General features: G+C 42.3%; 1 protein-coding gene across 1 annotated transcript in view; it reads right to left on the bottom strand.

The window, feature by feature from the left end:
* Nucleotides 1-12,874, bottom strand: part of TMEM131L (transmembrane 131 like) — a 250,544-nt gene extending 237,670 nt beyond the window's left edge. The window contains exons 1-3 of the mRNA XM_042781408.1: nt 12,751-12,874; nt 11,940-12,010; nt 3,788-3,831 (exon numbers count right to left, since the gene is read on the bottom strand). Coding sequence (XP_042637342.1) covers nt 3,788-3,831; nt 11,940-12,010; nt 12,751-12,874 — 239 coding nt within the window. The remainder of the gene's footprint in view (nt 1-3,787; nt 3,832-11,939; nt 12,011-12,750) is intronic.
* Between the last annotated feature and the right edge of the window lie 59 nt (nt 12,875-12,933).

The following is a 12,933-nucleotide window of genomic DNA, read 5'->3' as shown; positions in this document are numbered from 1 at the left end:
AGCAGTCAAGTGCCTTAGCCACTATGCTACCAGAGAGGGTTCCCAAGACTGTAAATCTTTACAAAAGCAGACTGCCTCATCTTTCTCCTGGGGAACAGCTGGTGGGTTTGAACTGCCAACTGTCTGGCTGGCAGACAAATGCCTTACCAACTACACCACTGGAGCTTCTTGTCAAAAGACCAATAAGGATAAAATCTAGTCCAAATCAAACCTGTTGCCCTGGAGTCTACTCCTACTCATAGCAATCCTATGGGAGAGAGCAGAACTATGCTATAAGGTTTCCAAGGCTGTAATATTTACAGAAGCAGAATATGCCAAATCATTCTCCCACAGAGTAGTTGGTGGTTTCAAACTGCTGACATTTTGGTTAGCAGCCAAGCACTTTAACCACTACACCACCAGGGCTCTTGATAAAATCTAGTAATACCTCTAAGTCTGACAGAAAACTGGAGGGAGGGAAGAAACCAGCCTTAATAAATAAAGAAAAAAATGTATCTAGAAAATGGGAAAATACAAAGGTCCACGTAACAAGGCTATCTAGAGGCTCAAGACACCCACTCCTGGGATCTGCAGCCCAGGCCTTCCTAGCACCACACTCATATTCCCAACCGCCTACTTGACATTTCCACTTGGACGTATCATAGCAAGTCTGGGATTCCTAGGAAACAACCAACATTCTTATTTCCTTCCTGTCACGTGCATCATCACCTCTCCAGTTATCCATGCCAAGTTCTAGAAAAGTCCTCCACGATTCCTCTTTTTCTTACACTCCACAACTAAATCAATAAATAATCCATCTGCTTCACCCCCAAAATATATCTCAAAACTTCCCATGCCCCTCCAGCCCCACTGCCACCACCATCACCAGAATCACCATCAGTATTCTTCACTTTTTGGTCCCATAAACCCAAAAAGGATTTCAACAAACTTTGAACCCTGTCCCACACGTTTAAGTTATCCCACATTTAAAAGTATACACTATGAGTTTAAATGGTTAGAAAGAATGTAATTTCTGATATAAAATACAAGTTGACATTCTTAATAAAACTTACAGGCTTTCTAAAATATATGCAATGGAATCTAAGTATCACTGCAATGATATCCACCACCATCAATTTAAAAAATATATATGAATAAAATCTTTATTATTGCTTGATATTTTACACTGCTCCTTTTTCTCCTTGTCCCCATGTATCTTTATGTTCAAAGCCATCTGAAACAAAACTATGGACATAAATTAAAATGTCAGTTTTCTAGATTTCCTACAACCACAGGTCAATGTGTTAAATTTGACCTGAATTGAATCTACTGAATTGAATCATTATTTTATTACTACACAACTGTGAACAAATCTAACAAAGTTTGATAGGTAATTAAATAAGCAATATTTTATCAAAAATGTATCCTTTAATGAAATAGGTAAAACTGTCTTCCCCCCTTCACCAACTGGTTCATTTGTCTGGGAATAGACATTACTGCTAGAATGAAACAGGTTTAGTGAGCATCCATTTAAACTCAATTTTTCTTTTTCTTCCCCCCTTTTTTAATGTAAGCACTGAGAAAGCTTATTCACATAAACAGATGTGAATGGAAGTTCTGTTACATAGTTCTATACCTAAGTTCTCTAAACCCTGTGTTTTATCCAAAAATCACACACTGATTTATCATTACAAATAACTTTTAATGATCCATAAGCTGCCAAATTGATTAAATCCTCCTCCAATTTTGTTGAAAGCAAAGATTTGAAAACCACCAAAGTTAAAAAAGAATTTGTCATCCAATCACAATTAATCACTTTCTACGAACCATCACCAATATTTCAAATTCTCCCCTTTTTCTGCTATAGGTGAGCAATCATAGGATTGGGAATGAGTGTGAAGTATGTCTCTCTTTTATAAGGTAGAGAAGTAAGATTGTCATTGGGGATCTGGAAGCTAATTCCCTGAAAGTTATCTCCATGCCCAGGTTATCACTTAGAGAGTCTCCATGTACTTATAAAATTCATTGCTGTCAGTCGGATCCGACTCATAGCGACGCCCCCCTTGGGTTTCCAAGGTGGTATCACTACGGAAGCAGATCACCCAATCTTTCTTCCAAGGAGTGGCTGGTGGCTTTGAACTGCCAGCTCTCTGGTTAGCAGTCAAATGCCTTAGGCACTATGCCACCAGAGCTCCTAGGTACTTATAAGGGACCATATATTCTATTTTGATAGCAATTGACCAAAACCACCCAATTTTAACCAAGGCTGTGGTGGTTAAGTGTGTGTGTCAACTTGGCTGGGCCTGGTTGAGTGGCTGGGCAGCTGGATGTAGTATTCTCCATGATGAGACTGGCAATCAACTCCATGGTGGAATCTACTGTGAGTAGCTGCCTTTGGGTACGTGGTCTGCTTCCCATATATAAGAAACAGCTTTGGGAATGGTCTCCAGCTTATGGCACCTTGAACCCTGCATATAGCCATGTCATTGTTCAGCAGCCTGCCAAGCTCTTCGACCTTGGGACTTTCAATGGACTTAAATTAATGGCCTGCCATGTAGTTTGGTAACATTGGGACTGTGCCATTTTATTTTGTTAACCTTGGGCTTGTTAGCCCTAGCAGCCAGTAGCTGCCTGAGTGAAGAGATACCTCTAGCTTCAGTGGGCCGGGAGCAAGAGGCAGAGCTGAAGCCCAAGGTCGAGGGGCTTTCACACAGCCCCTAGAGCCTGGCACTTGGAACTCGGACTTCTAGCCTCTGGAACTGTAAGAGAATAAACTTCTGTTTGTTGAGGCCATCCCATTTGTGGTATATTCTTGTCAAAGTAGCACTAGGTAACCAAAACAAAGGTACTCTCTTAAAAATGTAATTTACATTTTTTGATGTTAGTCAGTTCCCCTGCTTAAAAAACTCTTTAACAATTCACAGGACACTGAAAAAGAAAAACTAACACTTTACCATGACCTCTAAGATGCTAACTCTCCCACTTCTCACTATCCTACAAACCACACTAGCCTTCCTTCCCCAAGTGCCTGGATTGCTGCCTGTGTTTCCTGCCTCAGGGCCTCTGTACTTAGTCTTCCATCTGCTCAGCACACTGTTCCTACACATCCTCCATACTTCAGCTGGAACATCACCACCTAAGAGGGGCCTCACCAGACCACTTCATTTACCTCATTATTCTCTACCACCAAAAACCAAGCTAAACTCACTGCCACCCAGTCAATAGAGACTCATAGCGACCCCCATTGCGTCTCTGAGGCTCTAAATCTATGGAAGCAGATCGCTTCATCTTTCTTCCACAGAAAGGCTGGTGAGTTTAAACCACCAAATTTTTGGTCAGCAGCTAAATGCCTTAACTACTACACCACCAGAGCTCCTTTCAGTCTCTACTATAGGAGTGTAATTCTTGATATTTCTATTATAAGCATCATTACTTCATTTACAGAAATAACTGACTCCCTCACTACACAGAGCACTGGTCTTGTTCACTGTTTTATGTCCAGCACCCAGCACAGTGCCTGATACTCAGTAGATGTTCATGAATAAAAGGAAGGGCATGCGGAAAGTAAAGTTGTGTGTGGGAGTAGAGGGATATTTCTGATAGCTTTCCATATAACCTTATACTAAAATGAAAGTAGTATTAATTATTAGAGAATATCTACCACAAATGCCAAAAAGAAGGTATAAAGTAGGTAACATTAGATATACAAAAATGCATACACAGACAGACATATACCAAGACTTCAGATGGTATCCAAAGTGGGCAGGGAGACTGAATACGCAGGCATTCACACGCATTTTTTCCTTACCTCTGTTCTTGAGACTGCTCCTCCATATCCTCTTCAGAATCACCCTATTGAAAAAGAACAAACTTTAACAGTTGTTTCAAAGGAACACAGAATGTCCAAAAGAAACAGATCTTCAAATCTTTCCCAGAGGTATGAACTTGTAAAAAACATCTACAACAGTGGCTGACACAGAGCAGGCATTCAATAAATATCTACTGAAAAGAATGACATTAGTAAAAAGCCAAAAATTGTTAAGTGATCCCTTTGACAGTGTAAATAAGTACTCTGTTTAAAAGCATGACCTAAACATACTCTCAAAATTAGTAAATCACTTCTCTTCAAAGAGCCTTAAGTTGAATAATAAATTTTCCAAATATTAAAAAAGATATATTCTATTTAGCTCAGAATCTCCTAAATGAATTTGTTATGTTCTAACATCAACATAAAAAGGCAGATAATTTTATGGCATAAATATCACACTCAAAAACTCTTCCAAAATCTTCTCCCAGACTTGCCATGGTGAAATCTGATGACATGTGAGAATAAAAAGAAAAAGTACTTCAAAGTGATCCATAAGAGCAGATCAATTAAATACTGTATTTGTGATCTGCCTGACAGACACGCTTTCAAGTCAGATGACATGTTACTCTTTCTTAAAGCTCACCACCATTGACTTCAGGGATACTAAATCTTCCTGTTTCTCCAGCTCCTCCTTAGTATTACTGCCTGGCTGCCCTTCTCCTCCCATCTGTCACTGCCACTATCCTCCTGAGCTCAGCCATCAGCTCTCCTCAGCCGCCTCTATACCAATTCCCTCAGAAAATTAACCCAGTTATAACCATGAGCCCCAATTTCTCACTCAATCACACCTGCACATACATGATAGAAATACCTCTACTTCCAGACGAGCAAAGACTCATGTATGTGGTTTTGTTCAGCACAGCACCAAGACCAATGATCAGCACACAGGAGGTGCTCCACAATACTTGCAGGATGTTACCTTACCATTCCAACCCTATTTCCAGGTGCCTCCAGGATATATGCACTTCACCTCACCTTCAGCTTCCCAGAAAAAATGACATGGACACCACACTTACCAACTTCAGTGGTCACCGACAACTGGCTTCTGTTTTAACCTATCAAGGACACTCTCCTTGACCCCGAAGCAAACCTCAGGGTCACCTAGCACTGCTCTCCTCCTTTCACCTCCAACCACAGGGGCCTACCCAACTCAACTGAAACACAGTTCAGCCCTGTCCTTTCTCCTCCATCCCTCTTGCCAGCAAATAGCCCACACATTCATGTCCAAGGCCTCACTTACCAAGATAGACTTTCAGGGCTTTCACTGTGATTTCAGATTTCCCTGCCTTCATCCAACAGTGCTCCAGTGACACAGTGGTTAAAAATGCATTTGGATGTGAACCAGAAGGTCAACGGTTTGAATCTACCAGCTGCTCTACAGGAGATAGATGAGGCAATCTGCTTCCATAAAGATTTACAGCCTTGCAAACCCAACGGAGCAGTTTACTCTGTTCTAAAGGGTCACTATGAGTAGATTTTGGGTTTTGCCTTCAACCATCCTGCACATCACTGCAAGAACAATCTTCCTCGACATTAATCATTATTTACCTCAAACGTAAGAAAAGACCTAGCATTCAAAGACATTGTGTTAATTCTTGCTCAAGAGCCAAAGCTAACTGCTAGTCAGATATGCTCCAAGCTCCTTCATTTAACGTTGGACATCGGCCTTGACACACTCGTCTCCAACCTCCACGACACTTCAGCAGGCGTGCCCAGGCTCCAATTTAAAACATCAGCACAAAAACACTGAATTGCCTGCCATGTGAGAGGCTCTGGGCTAGGCTCCAGTCACATGTTTGCTAATTCGATCTCTAAGCTCCCCATCCTCCTCTAAGCCTTAACTGGCCCCTCTAATACACACATCTCCTTATCTTTCAAGTCCTACATTTCAGCACTTGATTGTTATCTCAGGGCATTACTGGACTTATCTCAATAACACCAAGCTCTCAAAGGACAGAAACCAAATCCTGTCATTCCCCTACCCTTCAACCCTCTCTTGGCAGTGCCTCCCGGCCCTTGCACTGGATGTTCTAACTCTGGTCTTTCAAGGATCGACACATGTATCACCTTCTCAGAACCCTACTTTGACCATACAATTTAAAACTACAACTCCCATCACCATCACACCTCTAAAATTCTCCTCTACTCTGCCACTCTAGCAAGTAACACATTCTAACAGATTAAATAACTTATAGCTTATAGCATTCCTTGTTTATTATCTACATGCCTCCTTTAGATTGTAAGCTCCACAAGGGTAAGGATTTTTCTGGGGTTTTTTCACCATAATATTCCTAAAACAGTGTTTGGCCCGTAGTAGATGCTCAATTAATACCTGCAAAGCTAAGTACAGTGTAACTGTTTCTTAAATATCCTCTTTAAAGAGGATATGACTACATTTGATAACTTCATTAAGCATTTTTTCTAAATCAAAACAGAACATTAAATTATTTCCCTCTGATGTGAGGACTTTATCACCACAAAACCTCTCTTCCAGTCAGACTGTGCTATAACTCAGACAATAACATACTGGTTAAAGGCATGGGCTCTAGAGCTTGATACTTCCTGGGTTCAAATCCCACCAGTGTAACTTTCTTATTAACCTGAGCAAGTTATTTAACCTTTCTGTGGCTTAATGTCTTTATCTTGAGAATCATGTCATAACACTTCATAGTGGTTTTTAGAGTATTAACATGACTTAATACTCATAACACACTTAGAACAATGCAGGTAGTGCTCAACTTGCATTTTTTTTATGCTGATAGTAGAAGATAACACCACAAATAAATCTCTGTGACAAAAAGATTTCCAAATACTAGTCAATGATTCACGGACTGGAACAAGGTGCTATTACATAACCCCAAATCAGAACACTCACTAATGTCAAGTCATTTCCAACTCACAGCGACCCCTCCTTGGGTTTCCGAGATGGTATCACTACAGAAGTAGATTGTCCAGTTTTCCTTCTGTAGAGCGGCTAGTGGGTTTGAACTGCCAGCCTTCTATTCTAGTTAGCAAATGCCTTAGGCACTACGCCACCAGAGCTCCCATTACATATAACACAGGTAATTACATAACACAGTACATGAGATAATAAAAAAAGAACTCAGATGCTCAGCGTACCATTTCCTGTTTCACTTTCTACCAATTTCCGTTATCTACACTCACAGGGTGTAGAAGGGGGAAAGGCATGAGGTTTTTAAAGGCAGAGACTATCTTATTCACTGCTGTATCCTAAGGCCTAACTGGGCCAGGCTCATGGTAGGTATTTGCTAAAAGAAGAAACACGGCCAGTAGAGCACCAAGTCTACTTTTCCCAGACCTGAATTAATACTTCTACATCAGGTGGCAGCTCTCTGTACTCAGCCCCAATGTCTGTATCCAAATCTGCTAACCAGGAGACATGAGGATCATTCATGGCTTTTCAGCAAAGTCTGAATGGACTAAGAATATGAATTCTAGGTTACTCTTCTTACTGCTAGGATTTTTTTTTAATGTGATTATTAAACAATAGAAAATCGAGCCTTAAAACATTTCATCTGTAAAGTACTTCTTCAGACGTTGCCAACCTCATAAACAGGGAAATGGGCAGCACATTTAGGCAACTGCCTTTCCTCTACTAAGACAACTTTGTGAGCTAACTACTCAAAGCCTTCTATACGCAGAACACAGTGGTCACAACGGGGCCACCAAGTCTTAGAATCTCACACACTCTGAATGAGAACTCAGTTCGGACAAATAAGACACACAAAAAACAAGGGAGAGAAAATCCAAATACTCAAGACACTATGAGAAACTCAAAGAGGGAGAAACGATGACAATGCTACTGCCAAGTCAGGAGTTGGAAACTGGTCTGAACTGCACAACAGCAGAGTGACAACATTCCTTCTTTCACTCAACAGATACACACTAGGCCTGCTCAACCAAAGGCCAGGCTGGCGTGAGTGTCCCAGAGGACTAAACAGAGCTACAGAAGAGGGTTAGGCTACAGAAGTCCCTGAAGACCAAGCAGGTCAAGTGGATGTCACTTTGGATAACAGGGACTTGTAGAAGGTTTAGACTTTGAAGGTGAGGGAAGAAGGTGCAAGACACAAAATCTTGAAAGTGAAAACATTTATCTGGTTTCTAACCATGAGCACTATGGATTCAGTGTCTTGAAATGTGGTAGTTGTAGTCAGAGAAGAGGAAAAAAATCTGTAAATCTACAAATAAAATCACTGACATGTTTTTTTAATTCCTTCCTATCATTATCACCTTGGAGCACCTGGGTGGTACAAATGATTAGCAAGCTCAGCTTACTGTAAGGCTGGAAGTTTTAGTACACTCAGAGGTGTCTCAGAAGAAAGGACTGGCAATCTAGCTCCAAAAAATCAGTCACTGAAAACCCCAGGGAGCACAGCTCTGCTGTGAAACACATTAATTGCCATGAGTCAGAAACGACTCCATAGCAACTGTTTTGGGTTTTTTGCATCATTATCATCAAGCATAAATACAGTTTTCATGTTCCTGCACCAAAATATTTTACAACATAACAGTATGTATCAAAAAGATATGAATCATATACCTTATCTACATAACTGTAAAGCACATAATACTACTGCGGTACTGGCACTGTGTGTGTCAGCCCCTTCAACGCAGGAAAGCTATTCCATGCTCTCCTACAATGAAGTTCAGGGTTCAGTTGAGATACCGCACAAATAACAGGTAGCATGCAGTAAGTCACTGCTAAATTCAGGGCACTTAATCCTCACAAGGGAGCTCTGGTAGCGTAGTGCCTAAGGCACCTGACTGCTTATCAGAAGGCTGGCGGTTCAAACCCACCAGCCACTCCTCGGAAGGAAGATGGGGCAATCTACTTCCGTAGTGATACTGCCTCGGAAACCCAAAGAGGGGCCACTATGAGCCGGGTCTGACTCGATGGCACATAACAACAACAACAATCCTCACAAAATCCTCTGAGGTTGGCAGTACTATTACCCTCATTCTGCAGATGAGGAAACTGAGGAAAGAGAGGTAAACTAACAGAACTAAAAAGGGAAACCAGTGTCAACTTCAGTTAGGAGTCAAATCTTGGAGCTCTGGTGGTGAAGTGCCTAAGGCATTTGACTTCTAACCAGAAGGCTGGAGGTTCAAACCCGCCAGCTACTCCTCAGAAGGAAGACTGGGCAATCTAATTCCTTAGAGATACCACCTCAGAAACCTAAGGAGGGGTCACTATGAGTTGGATCCAACTTAAAGGCAGTGAGTTTGGGTTTTTTTTGGTTTTAGGAATCAAATCTACTCAGTCTAGCCAGAGGGCCTGGCAGTTTATAACAATTCAATTGTTTTATTTGGTTTTACTAATGATCCAAGTTCTTGATCAGTACTTAAAAGACAATAAATTGATTCCAATTCATAGAGACCCCACGTGTGTCAAAGTAGAACTGTGCTCCATAGGGTTTGCAATGGTTGATTTTTCAAAGTAGATCACCAGGCCTTTCTTTTGAGTTGCCTGAGTGGACTCAAACCACCAGCTTTTCGGTTAGCAGTTAAGTATGTTAACTGTTTGCACCACCCACTCTCCCTTCATCACTGAAGAGACTCATTTAAAAAATAAATTTAAAAAGACCCAATACAACAGAAAACATTTCCAAAATAATTTCACTGCTGCCAAGTCAACTGACTCACAGTGACCCCTTCTTGGGTTTCCAAGGTGTTATCCCTACAGAAGTAGATTGCCCAAGGCTTGAACCGCCAGCTTTCTGGTTAGCAGTCAAATGCCTTAAGTCACTACGCCACCAGAGCTCCTGTATAATTAATATTAGCAAATACATTAGTATTCTTTGTTTAATGCCTATCTTCTTAAGTGCCTATTTCACCTACCATTGGCAAACCTTAGTCCATGTATAAGGCTTCCTGAAAGAAATTAACCTATGGCTAATTAAAAAGAAAACCCCCGAATTTAAACAATCTCTATAAATATTCTCTTTTCAACAAACCCTGCATGACACACATGAGGGAACTCTTTCTGAAAAATTTCAAAACACTTTGAAAAGAATTCCTTAAAAATGACTTTCCTCAGAACTCTCTGCAACTTGTACTATGTATTATATAATCTCTCCTCCAACCCAGATGTCTGCAGGTTAAAGAGCCTAGAAAAGGTACAGAGATTAAGCATGTAAAAAATTATTTTGAACACCAGTTTCACTTTCATTATAGCTTTGATTAAAGTAACTTAGGTATAAATGCCTCTATGGTGAATATTCCAGAAAGACACCTTCAAAATTCTTTTTTACCCAAACAAACCATATGATACATATATAAACAAAGCAAAATCAGAAATTAAGAATTCTAAATTTTGAGCCAATAAATAAAATAATTTAATCATATCACAGGCCTTGACATTTTCATCTCTAAGCACAGTGGCTAAATCAACTGCTGTAACTAATGAGAGTCTGTAATTTACTTTCCTTTTAGTCTGAGTTGGTTTCCAACACTAACCAGTAAGAGGTGGAAGGTACAATTGAGTAAAAATGCAAATACATACAGACATATACCAGTGGTTCTCAACTAGGATAGTTTTACCCAGCAGGGACATTTGGTAATGACTGGAAACACTTTTGGCTGTCACACGGATGGGGGGGATGGGATGAGATGAAAGCCCACTGGTATGGTATCTAGAGGGTAGTGGCCATGGATGCTGCTAAACATCTTGCAAAGCAAAGACAGCTCCCACAACACAGAAACACAAAATTATCCAGCCCAAAATGTCACTAGCTCTTGAACAACCCTGATATACACATATACAACCGTAAGTAAATACATCAAATTTCAAGTGTGGTTATCTCAGTAGGATTATAAATTATTATTATTTTCTTCACTGTAGCCTCCTGCATTCTCCAAATCTTCTACAACACACATGCATTATTTATAATCAGGAAAAAAATTCATTTTTTGGGAATAAACTTTTGAGAAAGGGACATCCTGATGGGGTCTTTTCTCAAAGGACTGGTCTTACTCAGCCTCTGGCCTTCAAGAAAGGTCCAAAGAAACTTCCCTCTAAAATCACCTCTCCACCTTGAAGCTGTTATTCATTAGCACGGCTAAAATGAATATTCCAAATATCTCAAAATCAGCATTCTAAAGGCTTCACAGAAAGAAAACTGAAAGGTAAAATTGCCCAGCGTCTCTAAAGTTATAGCTAGACATCCTGCTTTTCTAAATGGCCACAAGAGACGATGTAGAATTAAGTGCTGCCACTAAAGTGGGGAAGAAATGAGCATCTTAAAAAAAAATCACCACCCACAAGCTGAATATATTATATATTAGTGCAAAAAAACACACTTTGATCACTGATGAAAAACTGTCAATGATATTATATTCCAATGTGTACATGTGCAATGAGAATTTCTCATAAAAGTTAAACCTTAAAATAAACATGAAAGCTTTGTAGCACTGCATCTGCTATAGCAGCAAACCCTATACAATGCGACAGATTTCCAATAAAATGTTAGCAATTATTTTTCCACAAGCAATCATTATACCATCATATATAAATAGGGAGAAAAAAAAACCTGAAATTCAAGTTCTTAAGAGGGTGTATTCTAACACAAATTAAAGTCACTCAGGGGAAAAAATCCAAAATCACAATCCTTTAAAGTCACATCTTCATCCCAAAGCTACTTAACGCTAATGGAAAGTACCACTCACTAACATTTATGAAATCAATATTCCTGTTGTCCTAAACCTTCCACCCCGCAGTACCATCCACACTCTACTAGCTCATTAAAGAGAGCAGTGTACACGTCCCTCGCCCACCCAGGACCACGCGCCAGCCAAATAACCCGCCCTTCCCCTCCGCACGGCAGCCACTGGCCACGGCCCTGCTGAGGTGGCTTGGGCTCCCACCCCTGAACTTGGGGCCGGCGTGACTCACGCCTTGTCACATGGCGCGGGAGGAGGCCAGGAAGGCCACCGTTGCCAGGTGTTAGGGCTTGGCCCGACCGTTTATTTGCCTTGCAAAGTGGCCTAAGCGCTGGTGCCGCTGGTGGCCGGCGGCCTCTCGCCTCTCTTCCCTCACACACCCACACCCGTCCTGTCATCCGTTCGTCCTCACCTGAGTGGGCAGTAGGAGTTCCCCTTCTTCTGCCTGCCACAGCTCCACCACATTCGGCAAGGGCTCAATCGCTGCACAAACACCAAAAAGGGCACTGCATTTTTAACACACAGAAAAGAAATGCTTCCTGTCCCACTCTCGTCCCCTCCATTCCACCCACCTCACCAAAACAAATCCCATTTTCCTTCTAAACATAAAGGCCAGGAGGCCAGGGAAGGAGCGAGACAAGGATGAAAAACACAATGGACTAGAGTTAAGTTGGCGGCCCCTCTGTCAGAAAGGCGAGAGAGCGTGTCTTTGCGCTACGCCTACGGTTGGGTCAGGGATGATCTTGCTGAGGAAGGGGCAACCGCCCCCCGGGCATTCACTGCTCCGCCGCCCGGAGCACTGTGGGCGGACGTGTGTGAGTATGGTTACGGAGCAGCCAGGCTCAGAGAACAAAGCTTCAGGAAGCCGGGACGGCGAGCGCAGCGCCCGGGCCGCGGCGGAGAACCAAAGCGCGCCACACAAAGCGGGGGCTGTGCCCGGGGCCAGCGCACAAAGGGTCCCGGACGCGCGCGGCTAGCGGTCTGTTTGGTTATCCCCTACCCTCGCGAGTTTCTCACTCTCTGTGTGTATCGGGGGGCGAGGAGATACAAGGAGGTAACGTGGTTAGGAAATGTTATCAACCAAAAATTTCAACAGCTTCCTTTCCTCCTGCTGCCCCTTTCCCGTTCCTCCCCTCGCCCGCTTATAGATTTCAGCAGTTCCCTAAAAGAAAGAACGGGGGGGAGGGGGGGAGAGAACGCCAGCAAAGCGGCGCAAGGCTGACCTTGTCCCTGAGCCCCTCCCGGGCGACAGCAGGGAAGAAGGACCTGGAAGACGCCTAGAAGGAGGTTCACGGCCGCGGCACTACGGCAGTAACAGCTGGGCTGCGGGCGTCGGAGCCCCGCCATGCTGGTGCTCGTGCTCCTCTCGAGTGCTCCCAGCGCTAGCCACTCGCTCGCTGGCGCCT

Source organism: Orycteropus afer, unplaced genomic scaffold (assembly GCF_000298275.1).
Source record: "Orycteropus afer afer isolate SDZICR_OR568_19922 unplaced genomic scaffold, OryAfe1.0 scaffold00116, whole genome shotgun sequence".
Taxonomy (NCBI): Eukaryota; Metazoa; Chordata; class Mammalia; order Tubulidentata; family Orycteropodidae; genus Orycteropus; species Orycteropus afer.
The sequence above is the reverse complement of the archived record's forward strand: the minus strand, read 5'-3'. Positions and strand labels throughout refer to the sequence as shown.